Source organism: Thermobia domestica, chromosome 15, assembly GCF_964235325.1.
Source record: "Thermobia domestica chromosome 15, izTheDome1.hap1.1, whole genome shotgun sequence".
NCBI lineage: Eukaryota > Metazoa > Arthropoda > Insecta > Zygentoma > Lepismatidae > Thermobia > Thermobia domestica.
This window is the reverse complement of record NC_137468.1, coordinates 137,930,601-137,949,893: the sequence shown is the minus strand read 5'-3', so window position 1 is coordinate 137,949,893 and position 19,293 is coordinate 137,930,601. Positions and strand designations below refer to the sequence as shown.

Here is a 19,293-nt window from a genome sequence, read left to right as displayed (position 1 = left end):
GGGATTTCACTGTGGGACATTTGATGGGGGTATGCAATAAAAATTCACGATCTTGGCCATCTATAACAACACATTGTTGCTGCTTGTTATGTTACCACATATGCAACATATGTGTGACTGGGAGAGATGCCTGACAGTATGCACACAGAAGCATGGCCAACACTGAGCAAATTTAATAACAAATTGTGTTCATAACGTTTCACTCATTAAAGTTAATTGAATCAAATCTTCATCATTACATTTATTTTGAAATTCTAGCCGTGTTATATGTATCGCATGACTTCTAATCTAAAAATTTCAAACTGAATTTTAAAAGGTGGCCGACATCTCCAATTACATCAAATTGTTTTCCCAGCCTCATATGTTTCTACCGTAACCACATGTGACCAGTTCAACTCCTTTTTATTTTATACTGGTGATAAGAGACTTTTGATTCATCCTGTATTATTGGCAAGTATTTGTAGAGACAATTTATTTTTCCGTAAACATTTTACACAGACGACTTATCTGCTGTAAACGTGTCTAATATACACTTCATTACAATAGTTACTCTTCTACAACCGATACCCTAATCCTCGAATCAGATAGACGTGACAGGCTCGCTGACTTGAATCTTGAAGTACTTTCATCGGTTCCTGAAGGACAATGAATATAATACACTTACTGACGAAATTGAACTGTTATCCCAATTGCTGCGAAAAATATCTTAAGGATAACTGAGTAGTGCAATGAAATACTTCAATCGATATTTAGGAAACATAAAAAGTATGTAGAAATGAAAAGAATTCCTTACGTGTATTGTACGATTTGAGACTAAAATCACTCATATCGATACAAGTGAAAAAGTTATCAGTTAAAAATACAGAGCTCTTTTGTAGTGAGACTATACAAATGACATGTTTCAAAGTAATACTATTGATTTACTCCTCTTTAGTCATACTTATGGGCATTTTGTACTAGATAACTCACCTCTGGTGCGACGGGTTGCTAATTCGATCCCCGTCCATTAGTTTGTGGTAAGCAACATTGTATACGTGAGAGTTCCCGTCTCCTCTCACATTACTATTTCATGAACCCTTTCATAATCATTCACTTCCATTAATCACTCGTCTCTTTTAGCCTATAGCGCATAACCGTGGGAAGTTAAAATTAAGATTTCTTTCCATTTTTTTAAGATATTCCTTAGTATGAGGGCCATTTCAAGATTAGTGTACAGTGCATGAGCGACCATTTGAGTGGTGTGATCAAGTTCAATTTCATATCAGTTGTGAGTCAGAGTTTGGGCTTGACGGCTGTGCCTGTGTTTGCTGGTGTTCTGAGAAATTCTATGTTAATATGGAAGGTGAACCCGACTTAGGTCGGATTACACATAGTGACCTGCGTTTCTATATCAAAACCGAAATTCTACGTGGAAAGAATACAACTGATATTTACAATGCTTTGCGAGAGGTTTGTGGAAATAGCGTAGTGGACTGTAGCACTGTATCGCACTGGTCAGCTCGTTTCCGTGAAGGTCGTGTAAGCACTGCGGACAACCCAAGAAGTGGAAGTCCATCAACTGCAACAGCCTACACCTCTGAGATTATTATGAATGACATTTTGAGAAAGGATCGACAAAAAACATGTGAGGAAATTGCATATGAGGCCAGAATGTCTGTCACTTCAGTTTAGAGAATCATTACTGAGAAGTTAAAGAGAAAAATCGCTGCCAGATAAGTTCCGAAAGATCTTAGTGAAGAGCAGAAAGCATGTCGAAAATAATCACAGAAGAATTGCTTCAACGTTACCGAACAGAAGGCGATCAGTTTCTACGAAGGATTGTTGCAATTAATGAAACCTGGATATGAGATTTGAGCCCACCAGACTTTGGTTTATTTCCCAAATTAAAAGAACCACTCCGTGGAAAACGTTTCGATACACTTGGAGAAGCTTCCAGTGAGGTAACCGAGTGATCAGACAGCTCAGCAATGAAGGTGCCCTATTCGGAATACAGAATTTACCAAAACGCTGAGAAGTTGTCATAAGCATGAATAGAGATTATATTGAAGGCCTGTAAAGGCATTTTGTACAATAAATTATTTATTTCCATAATATCTTCCAGTGTGTAGAACCTATGAAATGGCCCTCGTATCGTAGAAATTTGTGTTGATCAGACCCATGAAATTACAGAGGCGTCAAAGTTCATAGGAATTATTAAGCAGTAGTTCTCGTTCGAACATCTTGGGCCTTTCATATTTAATTTCAGTTGTACATTGGAAATGCCTAGACGAAGATTCCTTCGGTTCTTTAAGCTTCGTTCTGTCTATACCTAAAAATATTCGACTATGAAAGTGACAGAAAATGGAGTTGTGTAGAAATTGGCCAAGCTTTGCAGAAGAATACTACTTAAGAACAAATTAGACATCTACAGAAACTTAGCCATGTATTAGATTGGTGTGAATGATGCGTATGTCTACCCTAGGTGCGTCATTTTCAAAGGAAACAAAATACACTGCCTGAACAATATAAACAGTCACAGTCTGCAACCACACATTTTGTCATCGCTCAGCCAACATTGGATTCCGTGGCAAAAGAAGTCCTCAACCACACGTTGTACTGCCTGATCATAAGGAAAGGTATTCCCTTCTAAGAAGTGACTGAGACGGTATTGGGTGAACATGGTACCTGAAGAAAGTTTCATACTGCAAATCATGGAAAACATGCGCTGTTATTTGCGCAACACATAGGCGAACATTGTCATGCAACATGAGGGCACAATGTCTGTTGATCGGATAGTTGCGGAAAAGTTTGCGATGCATTTCGTGGCGTTTGGCAACCTAACGATTCGCAGTGATGATTTCAGCTTGCTTGAGAAAGATATGATGGACCACTCCCACAACAGATCACTATACCAGCAACACCAACTTCTATGGGTGACGAGGTAGTTCAGGAAACTATCATGAACATTTATTACGATCCAACTATTGCCTTGATTGTTCACAATTGTCAAGCAGATCTATTTTCCATCTGAAGCGACAATCTGTTGCAGGAAACTTTCCTGATTATTCCTTATATTCAGAGAACTGCACTCCTCCATTGGCAATCCTTATTGGTCGGTGTAAATTTAGTTGAGTTGAGTTGATTTTGAGATTAACGTCCCTTTCAGCAGCGAGGCTATATAAGACGGGACCTACTGGTTAACGTGGAATCAGAACTACATGAGCTTCCGCCTGGAATCGAACCCGGGTCTCCCACGCCAAAGGTGCGTACGCTAACAGCTTGCCCACAAAGGAGCTCCGTGTAGATTTAGGTGGCACCCACAAACCCAAATTTTTCATCTTACTGATTAGTCACCGATCGACAATGGTATGGTATATACCTAACTTGTCTGCAATGGCACGAACACTTTTCCGATTATAAGATTCCACGGTGTTCCTAAGGAACTCATCCAAATGTGAAGTTGATCGGTGCTCACGGAGCTCATTTTGCAATGCTGTCACTGGAACGAAATTTGACAAACCACCGGTGAATGGAGCGTTCATTTCCAATTCCTGAACCAAATGCATTGTTAATGTTTATGTGCGGCTTGCAGAGCAGAATGTCGCACTTGGAATTCATTTTTAAAAAACTCACTTGCAATTGTGTGTTCTCCATGGTGCACATTTATACAACTCTATTCAACAAGAACTACCTCCTGACTGTGTGAACACCCCAGCCTATTACCTGGACGTGTACTGAGTTTGTGACGTTAGACACCTGACCTTACTCCATTCCTGTGCTATGTTACTGAGGTGAATTTTCCATCAGATGTCAAATAGGCATTTCATTCGCACCAACCTAATATACTCACGGCGAAAGTTATATGATAGTCTTCATCGGATGCAAGAAGGAATATATATAGGATGTTTCAAAACAACACCAACGACGTTTGGGAAGTGATTCCTGACACCGAGATAAGACGAAACGTATAGATCAACCTGGGTCACAAATGCTTCTTTTCGGAGTTACAGGCTGCCAAAAACATGAAGAAATGAACTTTGAAGGTCCATAGCTCCAAAACTATGAGACCTACCGTAATCGGGTCAAGACTTTATTTAGGAACTAGTATGTGCCCTATCCAAATATCCATGTTTCAGAATCCTAAGGTACTCACACAACAGTTTTTATAGAGGTAGTTCGTGAGTACTTCAAATTATATGCCCGTAGCAAACTCCCTCTACAAAAATTGTTGCATGAGTACCTTAGGATTCTGAAACATGGATTTGTGGATAGGGCACATACTCGTTTCTAAATAAAGTCGTGACCCGATTACGGTAGATCCCACAGTTCTGGAGCTATGGACCTTTAAAGTTCATTTTTTCATGTTTTCGGCAGCCTATAACTCCGAAAGGAAGCATTTGTACACCCAGGTTGGTCTATACTTTTTGTCTTATCTTGGTGTCAGGAATCACCTCCCAAACGTTGACGGTGTTGTGTTAAAACACCCTACATATATATATATATATATATATATATATACCGGGTGCACCATTTATAATGTCCCACCTTTATAACAGAGGAACTAAGAGAGTGAGAGAAGCGAAACTTTGTACAAAGCAACTACAGGAAGGGGGACATCTATCCATGTATTGGATAACATCACTAGGTGAACAGTGTTGCCAACCCAATATAAAGTTATGATTTTTTAAATGGAATGACCTAAATTTAATATCATAATTCGAATCAGCAATGAAAACAAAGGCGAAAGAGATGACACTCGCAGATCAGTGTTGCATACTTTTTGAGAAATATTGTAAAACATATGTCAAATTTAAACGCCTTTAACACACACAAGGAATGAAGTAGTAACTATTTGTGCACATTAAATGAAATACTGGAAAGAACTCTTTAAAATGACTTCAAGTTTAGAAGGATTAGTTAAACAGTGTTGCCACAACAGAAGAGAGAAAAATTGAGTTTGGAAATAGTGCAATAACTTGGAAAAAGTCCCTAGTACAATATAGGTTTAAATGCATAGAGGAAATCAGTATGTCATAAGGAGCATTGTCACGTTTATTTGAGATCGATAAGTCAAGTACTTACCAAGATATTCGGTACTCTGTAAAAGCTGAGAATTTTGTGCTGTACAAGATGGTAACGCTGTTTTAAAATTCCCTTTTTTCCCTCAGCGTTGGAGAAATCGTGAAGAAATGATTAAAATGAAATAAAACATTAACCAATGGGCATACAATGAAATGAAACCCATTTGAGTCCTTGAAGGGGCTAATTAAACGTAATGTGAATATAAATTGTTCTTGAGTTAGTAGTATCAATTCAAATTTTAACAGGATGGTAGAAATACGTTTACGAGATCTACCTAATAGCTATTTCGTGCAGTGAATATACTTATTCTCGTGCAACTTTAGGGGAGTAATATCGAAACAATTTAATATTATCTGCAAATATTACCGACTTGTTATTATTTCTTTTTTAAACACGAATGAATGAAATAAGTAAGTGTTCCAATTGAAGCAATACAAAGGATGATTTGGGAGCACAATTTCTTTGGCTGTATTGTAGCTGTTGGGTGTAGCCAAGTGGTGTAATCAAGATAATTATTCACTTTCTTCGTTTGCACGTCTAAGAGGATCATTCAAGAAATTGTTCATACAAGAAATGCAAGAAGTCATTATAACTGCTATGCCGATGATCACTAACAAAATGTTAAATATTGCTTTGCGTTGACGTAACCCATACCGGAATAGTTCCCCAAGTCTTTGGCATTACCCATCAGGTCACGAAACAAGTTTCTTTGTGTGGTCTACTTTGTACAAATGAACTCTCACTTAGGAACTTAAAATTTTAGTCATTGGCCCTAACTGACAATTTTTTTTATTTATTATTATTTTGCTACCATATTATAAATCGCTACAAAGGTTAGCTGTATGAGTTGTAGCCTATATGCACCATTGAAATAGGCATTTTTTTTCTGGAAATACCTAATTATATGTACCATAAAATTCGTGTATTTTTTAAATTTCTACTTTGCCGTCAACTTTTCAAACTGCACGTTATCTTTTGTATTTGTCAGCTCATTTATTGGATGTATAGTTACAAATCATCGAATAAGTTTGAAACGCGCTACTGCCTTTCATGTGAAGCTCGACATAATGTTTTAAGTACATTTTTACGAAGATTTCTCGTGCAGCTTTACTTTTGCCGTACAACTCGAAATAATTGTTCAGAAATTACAATTCTTTACAAATTCCTTATTATTGTTTACTAAATGATTTGCGCTGGCCGACATGGAAACATGTCAAATGGAATAGTTAAATTTCAAGGGGACCATCATAATCAAATGTTGAAAAATTAAAATTCTTCTAGGATTTGCGTGTAAATACGGCGTCCAGATGTATGCATAAAAACTGCAATGCAAAAAACAAGAAACAACCTTTGCTAGTAGGCCACTAAAAAGCACGAATGCTATCTAACGGAGTCACGGCAGGGCGAAACTGAAGGGCATCTCTAGAGATGGGGTGAGTCCGAAGGGAGCAGGTGCGTCAGCGAAGGTTGCTATATGCAAAAATAAGGATAGTGAAATGAGTGGATTTTGGTAATGATATGAGTTTCAATAATACTTGTCACGGTTTCATACTTGTAGCGTTCCACTTGTAAACATAAAATACAACTTATGTACACTGTGCACAAATACAGCACCGGTGGAAAATAGTTTCTAATACAACCATCATTTATATGCACTCACTTATTTTATCCCTAGTAAAGTACTCGTAAGAATTTTACACTATACTCCGCGCCACCCGAATTGGTGTGTGGCATCAACCAATAAACTCACAGTGCACTGTTACTAAACCTTCAGGGAGGAATCAAATCATTCATAATTAATTTTGTTCGTATTTGTGGACAATTATGAATGAATAGGTTCCTCCCTGAAGGTATAGTAACAGCGCACTACTATCTTGTTGGCTGATGCCACACGCCAATTCGAGGGACGCGAACTATAGTAATCTACACTTGTAAACATAAAATACAGGTATATTACTTTGTATTTAACTCTATCGCTTGCAGAAAATTGTTCTTTATGTCTTTTCATGCAAAATACGGACTTTTACCTGTAAATCTTTCAAAATTTGTTGCGCCAAAAGTAAAAAAAAGCACCATATTTACTATAAATTCAAAGGTAAATAAGGGGGGCGCGGTGGCTCAGTGGTAGAGCGTTCACCTCTGGTGGTTGGGGTCCCGGCTTCGATCCCAGCCCCCGCCAAGTGAACTTTGTGGTGGACAAACACCGTGCTCGTCGGTTTTCTCGGGGTTCTCCCGTTTCCTCCCACTTTCTTCATTCCACCATTTCACTCATGTCTCATCATCACCGTCTCCTTTAGCCTAACCGGCATAACCGTGGGACGTAAAACTTAAAGATTTCATTTCATTTCATTTTCAAAGGTAAATAAATTGACCAAAATGCAAGAACTAGCAAGTAGTAAGACTGACGTAATGTACTGTACACTGGCTCACGCACAACAATGCGTGATAGGTTTGTAATATAGTGCTGATGGGATTCACTAAAATTTTACTTAGGTGTTTTTTTTCTTTCTTTTTGTCCTTGAACATAAAATATGAGTTAGGATACGTAGGTTGGCTTTAGTTAGCTTAGTTTAGTATACATTTAGTAAACTCCGTCTATGATACTGCAGCAAACGTAAAAATTTGTGAATTTTGCATTAATATCACAAAAATCATTGGTTCAAGTTTTCTCTTACACACACAATTGCTACGTCGTAATTACTGAATGTCTTAAAATGTTTTATACGGCATCATTCTGCAGTGGATTGTGTTAACGAAATTTAAAATATGGCTTTTTTTCGATTATCGATATGCAATAATAATTATTATTGCATCGTTTCTGCGTTCGTTTGCGATTCGCAAATTTTGCGAACATTATTACGAAATTAGACTCATATACTGTTATTTAGCGTGGTACATAGACTGTTATTTGTTATGGTACCAATAGCTTCTAATGTTTGCAATTAGTATTTAGATGTACCGCTACGTACAACATTATGTCCTAGCAACTGTTCGGAAATTTTTTTGCAATATATTGTACGACAATCACTTCGAAAGTTCTGCACACTGAAAGATGTTATGCAAGCTAATAATTTATTGTACAAAATATCTTTACAGGCGTTCAATACAATCTTCATACTTGTTTATAACAACTTCCCAACATTTGGCAAATTCTGTGTTCTGGATAGGGCACCTTCATTGTTGAGGTATCTGATCCCTCGGGTCACCTCACTGAAAGCTTCATCAATCGAATCAAAACGTTTTCCGCAGAGTGGTTCTTTTAATTTGGGAAACAATTCAAAGTCTGGCGGGCTCAAATCAGGACTATATTGGGAAGGAAAGTATTTCCCATCCATACTTGTTAAGTGTCACTCTTACTTGTAGAGCAGTATGCTGCCTTGCATTATCGTTCAGAATACATCAGCTGCAAGAATGTCGGGATTTCTTTCAATACTTTTCGGATGCAAAACATTTTGCTGAAACAGCTTGTAATATTCGCCTGGTATAGACGTCCCCTATGTCACTCTATTGTAGCCATCTCTCCATTCGTATCATACGCAAAGATCATCGTGAGTAAAACGTTTGATTGTTGCTAGCAGAATTTCTTCGGGCGTGAAGAGTCTGAACTGTTTTAATGTGACGACTGAAACTTCAGTTCTGGTTCAAACTCTCGTATCCAGGTTTCATTAATTGCAACAGTCGTTTGAAAAGCTGATCTCCTTCTGTTTGATAACATTGAAGTAATTTTTCTGCGATTCTTTTGCAACATGCTTTCTGCTCTTAACTCAGATCATGCGGAACCCATCTCGTCTTCATTTTCAGCTTTTCAGTAATAATTTTGTAAAGTGAAGTGACAGATATTTTGGTCTCATATGCAATTTTCTTACATATTTTCGTCGACCCTCTCTCAAAATGTCATTCACAATAATCTCAGGAGTGTAGTCTGTTGCAGTTGATGGTTTTTCACATCTTGAGGTGTCCGCAATGATTACACGACCTTCACGGAAACGAGCTGAGCACCGAAATACAGTGCTATGATCCACTACACTATTTCGACAAACCTCCCGCAAAACATTGTAAATTTCAGTTGAATTCTTTCCATATAGAGTTTCGATGTTGATATAGGAACGCTTATCATCATGCGCATATACACTGTCGCTGAAATGCCTCCTCCATACGGACAAAAGTCCGTGTGAGTTTGCAACTTCGTTTAGTTCAAATAGATGAAATGATCGCTTTCGTATTTTTCCGAGAATAATCGCTTTTCAGATATATCATTTTGCAGTATATCATAATTATGTATTCAATTATTGTGAACCATTGTACAAAAAACAAAAGATTTTGATTGAATTATAATAGGAAAATACTGTGGTTAAGCCTTCTTAAAGTTAAACTGCGAGGGCACGGTTGCTCAGTGGTAGAGCACTTACATCTGGTGCGTGGGGTCCCTGATACGATTTCCGATCCAGTAAGTTTGCGGTGGATAACGGGGTTGTCGGGTACTCTCGCTTTCTCTCACATTCTCATCCCATTAATTCATCAGTCACTTGCCTTAATCATTGTCTCCCTTAGCCTAAATGGCATAAACGTGGGACGTTATACAGTTAGTTACGCTGCGCTAAGTAATACGATGTCGTATATAATTTGCAGAACTATGGAATATTCTTTACACAGTATGTTTACACTATTTTGTTTACAAGCATACCCACTTTTGCTAACGCGCCTGGTCCCTATAGACACCTTGATTTTCCACTACTTTGGCCCAGCCCTGACTTGGTTAAATACTTCCTTGTTTTTTGTGGCTATCCAGCATAGATTTGATTTTTTTACACTCTATTCGTTTACTCGTCAACTCACTACGGATCCAATCGTTCATGGACCCACCAGGTTCTCCATTTCCGATCAGATACATTTCCTGTTTTTAATGGATATCTAACAGGAGTTGTTTGGTGTTTGTTCCATTATAGCTTATATGGCATATTTCAACGTGCTGTAGTTTTACTCGTAACGTTTGGGTCCTCATAAGGGAGTCGGCACCTATGAATCCATAAATGCAACTCACTTCTTAAAAACAATTTATACATTATTTGTAGTTAATTTCGTGGTGAATGAAATACAAAATAAGTTGTGTATGGTCCCCTAAAATTGGTCAGTATGTATAAATATTGGATGATCTGAAAAATTTTGCTACCATTTAACATAACTTAGCCTATGTATTTTCTGTTTAACTTTTACAACTATTAATATCTACGTTTTATTGTCTTTTCCAAATTATATTCAGGAGAAAGAAATTAAATTAAAGAAATATATGTTTATGATGATCAAGAAACAATTATTTGTAACATACATTACAAAATTCATGAAACAGAAAAAAATATTCTGTTTCCTTATTTTAAATATTTTGCTTTAATTCAGCATGTCACAGAATATAACTTGTGTCACAGATTAGTACTTTAATATTTCTCCAAGGCAGAGGGAAAAAAGGGAATTTTGAAACAGCGTTACCATCTTGTACAGCACAAAATTCTCAGCTTTTACAGAGTACCGAATATCTTGGTAAATACTTGACTTATCGATCTCAAATAAACGTGACAATGCTCCTTATGACGTACTGATTTCCTCTATGCATTTAAACCCATACTGTACTAGGGACCTTTTCGAAGTTATTGCACTATTTCCAAACTCAATTGTTCTCTCTCCTGTTGTGGCAACACTGTTTAACTGATCCTTCTAAACTTGAAGTCATTTTAAAGAGTTCTTTCCAGTATTTCATTTAATGTGCACAAATAGTTACTACTTCATTCCTTGTGTGTGTTAAAGGCGTTTAAATTTGACATATGTTTTACAATATTTCTCAGAAAGTATGCAACACTGATCTGCGAGTGTCATCTCTTTCGTCTTTGTTTTCATTGCTGATTCGAATTATGATATTAAATTTAGGTCATTCCATTTAAAAAATCATAACTTTATATTGGGTTGGCAACACTGTTCACCTAGTGATGTTATCCAATACATGGATAGATGTCCCCCTTCCTGTAGTTGCTTTGTACAAAGTTTCGCTTCTCTCACTCTCTTAGTTCCTCTGTTATAAAGGTGGGACATTATAAATGGTGCACCCGGTATATATATATATATATATATATATATATATCTACAGAGCCGGATTTAGGGGGATGCAAAGGTGCACGTGCACCCTTCTTCGTTGTAAATATACACTACCTAAAGTAAGAAGCTAGCAGTGAGTTTTACAAAATCAATAGTTTAAGTCAATTTTCTGAAGGTTGAAGGAAAAGAATTCATCGAGAGCAGACATTTAGCATTTCCAAAGGAATTCCTCATTCACATCACAGATGTCTAAAGGCTTTTAAAAAACTCAAATGTACTGGTAGTTATTGGTGCACCTCCCCTTAGAGAATCCTGGATCCGGCGCTGTATATATATATATATATATATATATAAAATTATGTTTTTCGTTCCCGTAAGAAGGAGTCAGTAAATATACTTACTATTTAAAGAAGTATCTGAGCTGTCATTCACGGGCTGCCTAGTTACGAAATAATGACATTTGACGAAATCATTGTCTTTCGTTATACTGTCGAAAATATTCTGAAAAGAAATGAATAAATGAAAAATATTTTATTATATTTTCATAAAACAGGTTACATTTTTGTATCAGATTACGCTCCTAGCATATAATTGTAAGTACGAATTATTCACAAGTAACTTTTTTCATAATGCGTTGGAGCAGTATACAATTAACAACAAAAAATCGCACTCAGTGCTCTGTTCAATCTTTATAGACCCGTCTTTACACTCCGAACTCACAAGATACATTCGCAAAGTGTCCCGTCGGGATTTGTGTAAAACTAATTCAAATGCAAAGTTCCCCGCGCCTTAATGTGTATTTTACTAATTTTAGCGGCCCATACTGGTAATTTGCACATTTATGGGCCTTCATATATCCAGAATTCAATCATACACTACTATAACGCTCGGAGACAAAATTGCTTTTAACTTTCAGTTTTTCAAATGGAAATAGGCGCACGTGATACATCAAATTCATGTACAATTTTCTCGGAAATTCACTGGTGAAGTGAGTTTTATCGTAGCTTGTACCATTTGGAAGGGATTCCATGTTAAATCCCTCCAGGCACTTCGCGAGTAGACATTGAAGAGTAATATCAGTTACGATTACGTTTCTGGTGTTGACAAATTAGAACAATTTCTAACTGGAAAAGTACTGTAGGTATAATCAAACTCTTGTCATTAGTGGCATAATCATATTACATTTCTGTGAGTGATTGTCATTACTCACATGTTATAACAAAGGAGCATTGTATTACGGTAAAAGTGCCTAATGTAAATCTAGATACAACCAGATTTGGGTAGAGATCTATTATTTTCGTATTGACGTTTGTATGTCTGTATGTATGTGCATCAGAGACTATTTCGTTACCGAAAAATCTCATAAAAGATTACATATACACACGGGGCCCTGCACAACTTTCTATTTGGTTCAATATTTGTGAAGTGCCTAACATTTAACATGCAATACCTTGCAAACGGTACAAGCTACGGTAAAACTCACTACTGTACACCAATGAATTTCCGAGGAAATTGTACATGAATTTGGTGTATCACTTGCACCTATTCTCATTTGAAAAATCGAAAGTTGAATCCAATATAACAGATCCAATATGACAGATGGTGGACAGGGTGGGTAACATGTGTCAGAGATGCAGTACTAGATCCAATTTGTTTTGCATATGCTCTTATTCATGTCCAGTTACATCTAAAGAAACTAAAAACAATTTTGTCCAAGCGTTATAGTAGTGTATGATTGAATTCCGGATATATGAAGGCCCATAAATAAGTAGATTACCGGTATTGGCCGCTAAAATTAGTACAATACACATTGGGCCGCGGAGAACTTTGCATTTATACTAACTTTACACGAATCCCGAGGGGACACTTCGCGAACGTACTTTGTCAGACAAAATAGATTATTAAAATGATACAACAATAAACGCTTTGAATATCATCTTGGAAGTTGTATAAAAAAGACCAATTTGACGTCGAGATTGAACTAAGTGGCAGTTTACTGCGTACTCATTGTCAACTGACAATTACATTCCTGTCTTTCTTTTTCTTCGTCCAACTCATATAGCAGCCAAGACAAGATTGTCTAACCTCTTATGTAATTGGCCACAATCCAAATTTATACTCTGGTTTACCTATTCTAATTTACTAGGTTTCAACAAATTGCCTTTTCTATAATCGTTTTATATACGATATTATTCATGTATATCATAATTATTATATTTTCTGACTATATGTTCTGATAGATTGATACTAGATTTTATTTTTGGACTCCTTCATGTACTCCTCTAATCTTATGTTTATATGTTTGCTTTTTTCACAAAAGTACGTGTAACATGATAACCCGACTATTTTATGTATTACCCGTGGAGTACCTTTTTAAACTCAGTTAACTGATTGTCTACTCTTTCCTAGATTAATGTCGAATGTGCCAAACAACTTATTTAACTTTCTCGTAATATTCTAAAATGATTGGTATCTCTTCTTGGCTTTGCTTCGAGGTATCGCATTCATTTCCTCTCCTCTTCACAGAACACTTAATTTGCACTATTTAACCATCTGACCAGGAGCCTTTTTTAATCACTCTTTTTTGGTATCTCACCAAAAACATCTTTACATGAACACACCTTGAACATCTTTCTTTAAAAAAAATCTAAACGTTAATCTTTAAGAAATATGTGAGCAAAGGACGATTGCATTTAAAATTTCTGTGAATATCACTGTTCAATACACAAAACGTTACGGAAATAACACTAACTATAACTAAATCTTACTAATCTGGGGCCACTGAATTTGAAAAGGATATTACAATTTATAGTTTCCGAGTTACGAACTTGGCCTGAAATTACAGTTTTTGCACTAAATGTTGTGTTTTTCACATTTAATCAGTTGCCAACACTGAAAAGTTCATTATATTTTTCACAATACTGTATCTTCATGTTGTCGGCTACTCTCGCTGCACGTCTATCACATAATAGTAAAATTCTCATCTGATAAGGATTTTTTAGTTTATTTAAATGGTAAGAAGTCAATATTTTTTGCTCTATTGCGGTGAAGTAACATTTGCTTCGAGGAAGTGTTCAATAACGCCAACAATAAAAATTGCATATTTTGGCTGTTGGATAGAGGATCAAGACAAAAATTAGACTGACCTCTACTGCACTTGATGAAAAAGGAGTTTCATGCCTTCTGCAGTACCCATTCTTTAGAAGGAGTATTATCAATCACACTACTCATTGTTATATCCGTGTGGTTCCTCCTATTAAGAAATGAATATTCATGAAGAGAAAACCAAAACCTATGTACTCTAATATACCCTCTGCAGTTCGGCCTGTGCATGATGACAAAGGACTTCCTAGTTCCTAGGACTTCCTTCAGAAAATGTCTCTATAAACTCTGACAAAAATAACAGTCTATCTCAAAATAGCGAAGAATAAAGACCTCCATTAAATGCGGACTATTAGAAAAACACACTCTTCGAATCGTAACACAAAGGGAGCTCACTTATCTGATCAGAGACTTCCTAAAATTAAGACAAAACTTTGGGCATCGTAATTACAACAGTGAAATTATGTACACCACGCCGTGGAAATGTTAGCAGGAACAGGAACTGGGGTATTTCTTTAAAACCGAAGATGATTACATACTACAAACATTGGAGGGCCTAGTGGGTGATTTGATTATGGGGCACAATTCTAATCAGTATTGGTAAGGTTGTTGTAAGTATTTAATATTATATTATTTTATTGTATTGTATCACACAATATAGCTAGACAATAGTATTTGAAATGCAAAACTGAGCTGATTGGGCAGTTGTTAGTTTATACATTTTAGCATATAAACATTCCGTTTAATGACCTCTATCAACGTGCGGAGCTTCACCAATTTTCCTTAAACGACATATGATACGGAATCAAACGTGGGAATTTGTTTCTGCAGCTATGAACCTTTGCATATGCAGGGTGATGACAAATCTAGAAAACTAGGAAAAATCAGGGAATTTCAATTTGCTAACAATGAGATCTTAAAAACATTTGAAATGAAAATTATAAGATGATTTCCGATGTGGTTGAGTTGAGTGCTTGTTATATAGCTGGCAACTTCGAACTTAGAAACTTATATGTATTTTCCACTAACGATGTGTAACAAACCTATGTTCTATAATTGTGCGCATTATCTTTCCTTTTACTTGAACGTGAAATATCAAATTGCTGAATCATCCACTAGATGTAAATGGATCAACAATTTAATGGTAAAATTTATTTATTCATCAGGGAATAACAGACACAGGAACAACAATTTTCTGTACAGTAAAAAAAATGCACTAAAATATAATAGTGATAATAATGGAAACAAAAAAATCGTTAGTACAAATAGGAAACAAATGGGCATGCATAAAGATATCGACCACAGTCATCACTGTATTGCATTGTATTATTAAAGATGATATCTGGTTTTTTTTTTTTTTTTTTTTTTTTTTTTTATAATACCAAAATCTTCCATATATCAGTAAGATTAGAATAATTACTGGCCGTAGACAAACAGTTAGAGATAGATACATCAATTAAACTAGGTACACACTTAAAACTTTTGTAATTCCTAATAGCAGTGTAAGAAATATGCAAATTCACAATATTAATTATTAATTAACTGTAGTTTATCAGTTGGAATTTCGTGTAATAATTTAAGATCATAAAAAGTTTTTTTCTAACAGTTTCAAGAGTCCAAATACGTGTCCAGTTACATCGTTAGTTTTGAATGATAAAAACTTAAACTTCCAACGCAATCAGAAAAGAAATAAATTTTGAACAGGTTCAATATTATTGTAAAAGTACTATATGCTTCTGTTTTAAACACTAGAGCAATATTCAAGACGACTTCTAACATTACCGAGATACAAAATATAACAAGTTTTCATTAATACTACACTAGAGATTCATTTGATAATGTCTAAATTTCTCCTAGCTTTGGAGATAATTAGTGTAAAGTGCTTCTTAAATAACAATTTATTATCAAATATTACACCCAACTATTTGGTAAACCCAACATACTTAACTGAAATATTATCAATAACATCTATAATTAATAGGATTAGATTTGTTGAAAAAAGTATGTTAAAGTTTTGTTGAAATTTAAAAGTAAGGCATTGCTGCAAGACTACTTCACAACATTATCAAATATTACTTTGAATAACAGCACAGTCATCAATACAATCAATAGAACAGTAGAATTTTAAGTCATCAGCATCAACATACATAAGAAAATGACAAGTAATGTACTCGTTCAAATCATCTACAAATACAAGAAACGGAAGAGGTCCCACCGAATTTTTCGATGCATCCATAATACCAATCTTTTTTGTCTTTTCCGTTTCCACTAGTTTCGATTTTATCAGAGTTTCCTGTCTCCTGCATTAAGTGAAGGTAGTTTATCACACAAATGAAACGATTTTGGAATACAGCTACACGTATTTGAACTTCTATTTTTTCATTGTAATGTACGTTAATTCGCAAACAGGTTTATTTCGGAAGTATGTATGAGTTTACGAAAATAGCTGATATAAGATGCACATCAGCGTATGCGCTGGGTCAATACTACGTGGACAGCCTGACTAATTTTATCGGACTCAATCTTTAAGTATGGGATACATATACAGATATCAAAGTGTACTTTCTACTTCGTGCTTAAAATGCTATATTTACTGTTATATGGTATAGGTACATTAATTTTCCATCAATAATTATCACTTGTATCATGCGTTTACCAGGACACGTAAAAGTAGTAGAAAATGACCGATATTAGTATCGAATTCATAGTTTTCGCGGTTGCCGAGGTCAATAGTGAAACTCCGATCGCATTAACTTCCAAATTCACCCCATTCGGCTGCAGGCCGGGCGTCACCGGGGGGTACCGAGACATCTAAAAATAATCCAAAATAACCGATATTAGTGTCAAATCCATAGTTTTCACGGTCGTTGAGATGAATGGTGATACTCCCATAGGCATTTACTTCCAAATACAGCCCCATCGGCTGGAGGCCAGAGGCGTTTTTTTTTTTTTTTTTTTAATCGAACCAGGGAGTCTCAGGGGGCGATTACCGGGATATGTAAAAGTAGTAGAAAATGACCGATACTTTTTTCTTTCGTTGTTCAGTTTGTTTACATAGATATTTTATCTGACCCATGCGAAGAACGGCTATTTGAGCTAGTTATTAATAAAAAAGTGTCAATTTCCTTGTTTTTCATGTGAGCCACATATGGCTCACAGAGCCTAGACTTAAATTTGTTCCTCTGAGGCCCTGTGAGCCATATGCGGGTCACGTATTGTTTCAGAAGTCAGATCTGGTTCAAAACAACTTGAAATATTGAATATTGAGGTTCTAGGTACGTATTATTTGAATATCTCTTCGTGGCCTCGTCGTGACCATAAGGCAAACATACGTTGGCGCCACCGTCCTCAAAACTAACCATGGGCAGTCAAAGAGTTAAACGACTAGACTACATACAAACACTGTCTGTACCTCAAAAAAGAAAAAGAGGTACCGGCAGCAAATGCAAATTGATTTATACAGTGGATCGAAGCGGGGAACGTGGGGAAACAAATTTAATGCAATCGTCAACAACAGGCTTTTACTTACGACAGCATATTGCTGTACAAAAAGGGGGTCGAAAAGCGGAGGGGCAGAATGCATGGTAACAGATTTGTGCTGGGTTAGCATAGTTATTTTACAGAGCCAAGATCGAAAGTGAAGAAAGAGGTATTGTGGTTGTGGTGTACAACCTTCGTTGTATTCAGTGGTTCCGTGCAGATAACAACCATGTCAGTTTTCAAGTACTCCAAGACCACGTTACATCCTTTCTGACTGTTAGATAATTATCATGGATTAGCAAAGTACCAAGTACCAAAAGGTGACAAATTTTTTGTTCGCTGTAACATTTACCGGAGCGTCTTTGTGCTCAGTAACATAGGACAGCATGTGATAGTAAGTCACATGAATCGTAAAAAGCATATTCAGTTGCCCACGTCCATTTCAATATTAGGAACAGCTATGCTTTCGTAAATCAAGGAAACAAGCCAATACCTTCTGACTTGGAATGTCATCCTATTTGTACCTTATCTGTCTGTACCTTCCTTAAAGGTTTTCTGGTAATGATACGTGCTCAAATATGGATAATACGATGCAAGTAGGTAGAAATTCCGGGATGAAATAAAGTAGCTTACAGCAAGTTTCCATAGAAGATAACATTATATAAGCAGAATTATGGTACATCAACACGAACTACTGCGAACGTTCTGAAGGTACCATTTATGTTCTCAGACACTGAGATTGCGGGAAAATGTAGTTTCAACGTGACAGAATAGCATATACTTTAGTTTATGGATTATCACTATACTTTAAAAGTGAACTAATTCAGTTGTTGATGGAGACATAAATGTGCGATTTTGAAGTGCCCTAATATGGCAAGAGTACACGCGTGACTTGACACGAACGCTTTTAGGGACTTCTACACCTTCTGATCTTTTAATTGCTTTCAAAGAAACGCTTTTACCTTTGAACTTAAAAAAAAAAGTGATTCAAATTTTAATGCATGGCCCCAGTGTGAACTTCATAGGCCATATGCAGAGTCGTTTTGACGCATGATTAGCGTCATACCAAAGGCCTGACTACTGCAGGAAACGTACGTTAGTCGTTCTCTTTAGTATGGCACTAATCACGTGTCAGAACGACTCTGCATAAGGCCCTATATGTCTGTATATTCTTCAAGTAAAATATCAAGACGCAGCCAAATGACTCGGTAATACTTGATATAGAAGGCTGAGAACATATTTAACGCTGCAATTGAGGTAGAGAACTGGAAAATCGTTTAATTTCTAGGAGCTCTATATAACTTATTTAAGGATGTCCCAGCCCGCCATATTGGAAAAAAATGAAATGAAATCTTTCAGTTTAGTCCCATGATTATGCCCTTTAGGTTAAGAGAGACGATGAATAAGGCAAATGAGTAATGATGGAAGAATTGGTGGAATGAGGAAGCGGGAGTACTCCGAGAAAACCCACGGAAACTATGTTCTCCATCACAAACTTCCTAGGCTGAGGATCGAACCAGGGATCTCACACACCAGAGATAAGCGCTCTACTACTGAGCATCTGCC

At 36.3% G+C, this 19,293-nt stretch overlaps 1 protein-coding gene across 1 annotated transcript in view; it reads right to left on the bottom strand.

The window, feature by feature from the left end:
• Positions 1 to 19,293, bottom strand: part of LOC145671261 (oxidoreductase NAD-binding domain-containing protein 1-like) — a 43,093-nt gene that overhangs the window by 7,905 nt on the left and 15,895 nt on the right. The window contains exon 5 of the mRNA XM_081740182.1: positions 11,547 to 11,646. Coding sequence (XP_081596308.1) covers positions 11,547 to 11,646 — 100 coding nt within the window. The remainder of the gene's footprint in view (positions 1 to 11,546; positions 11,647 to 19,293) is intronic.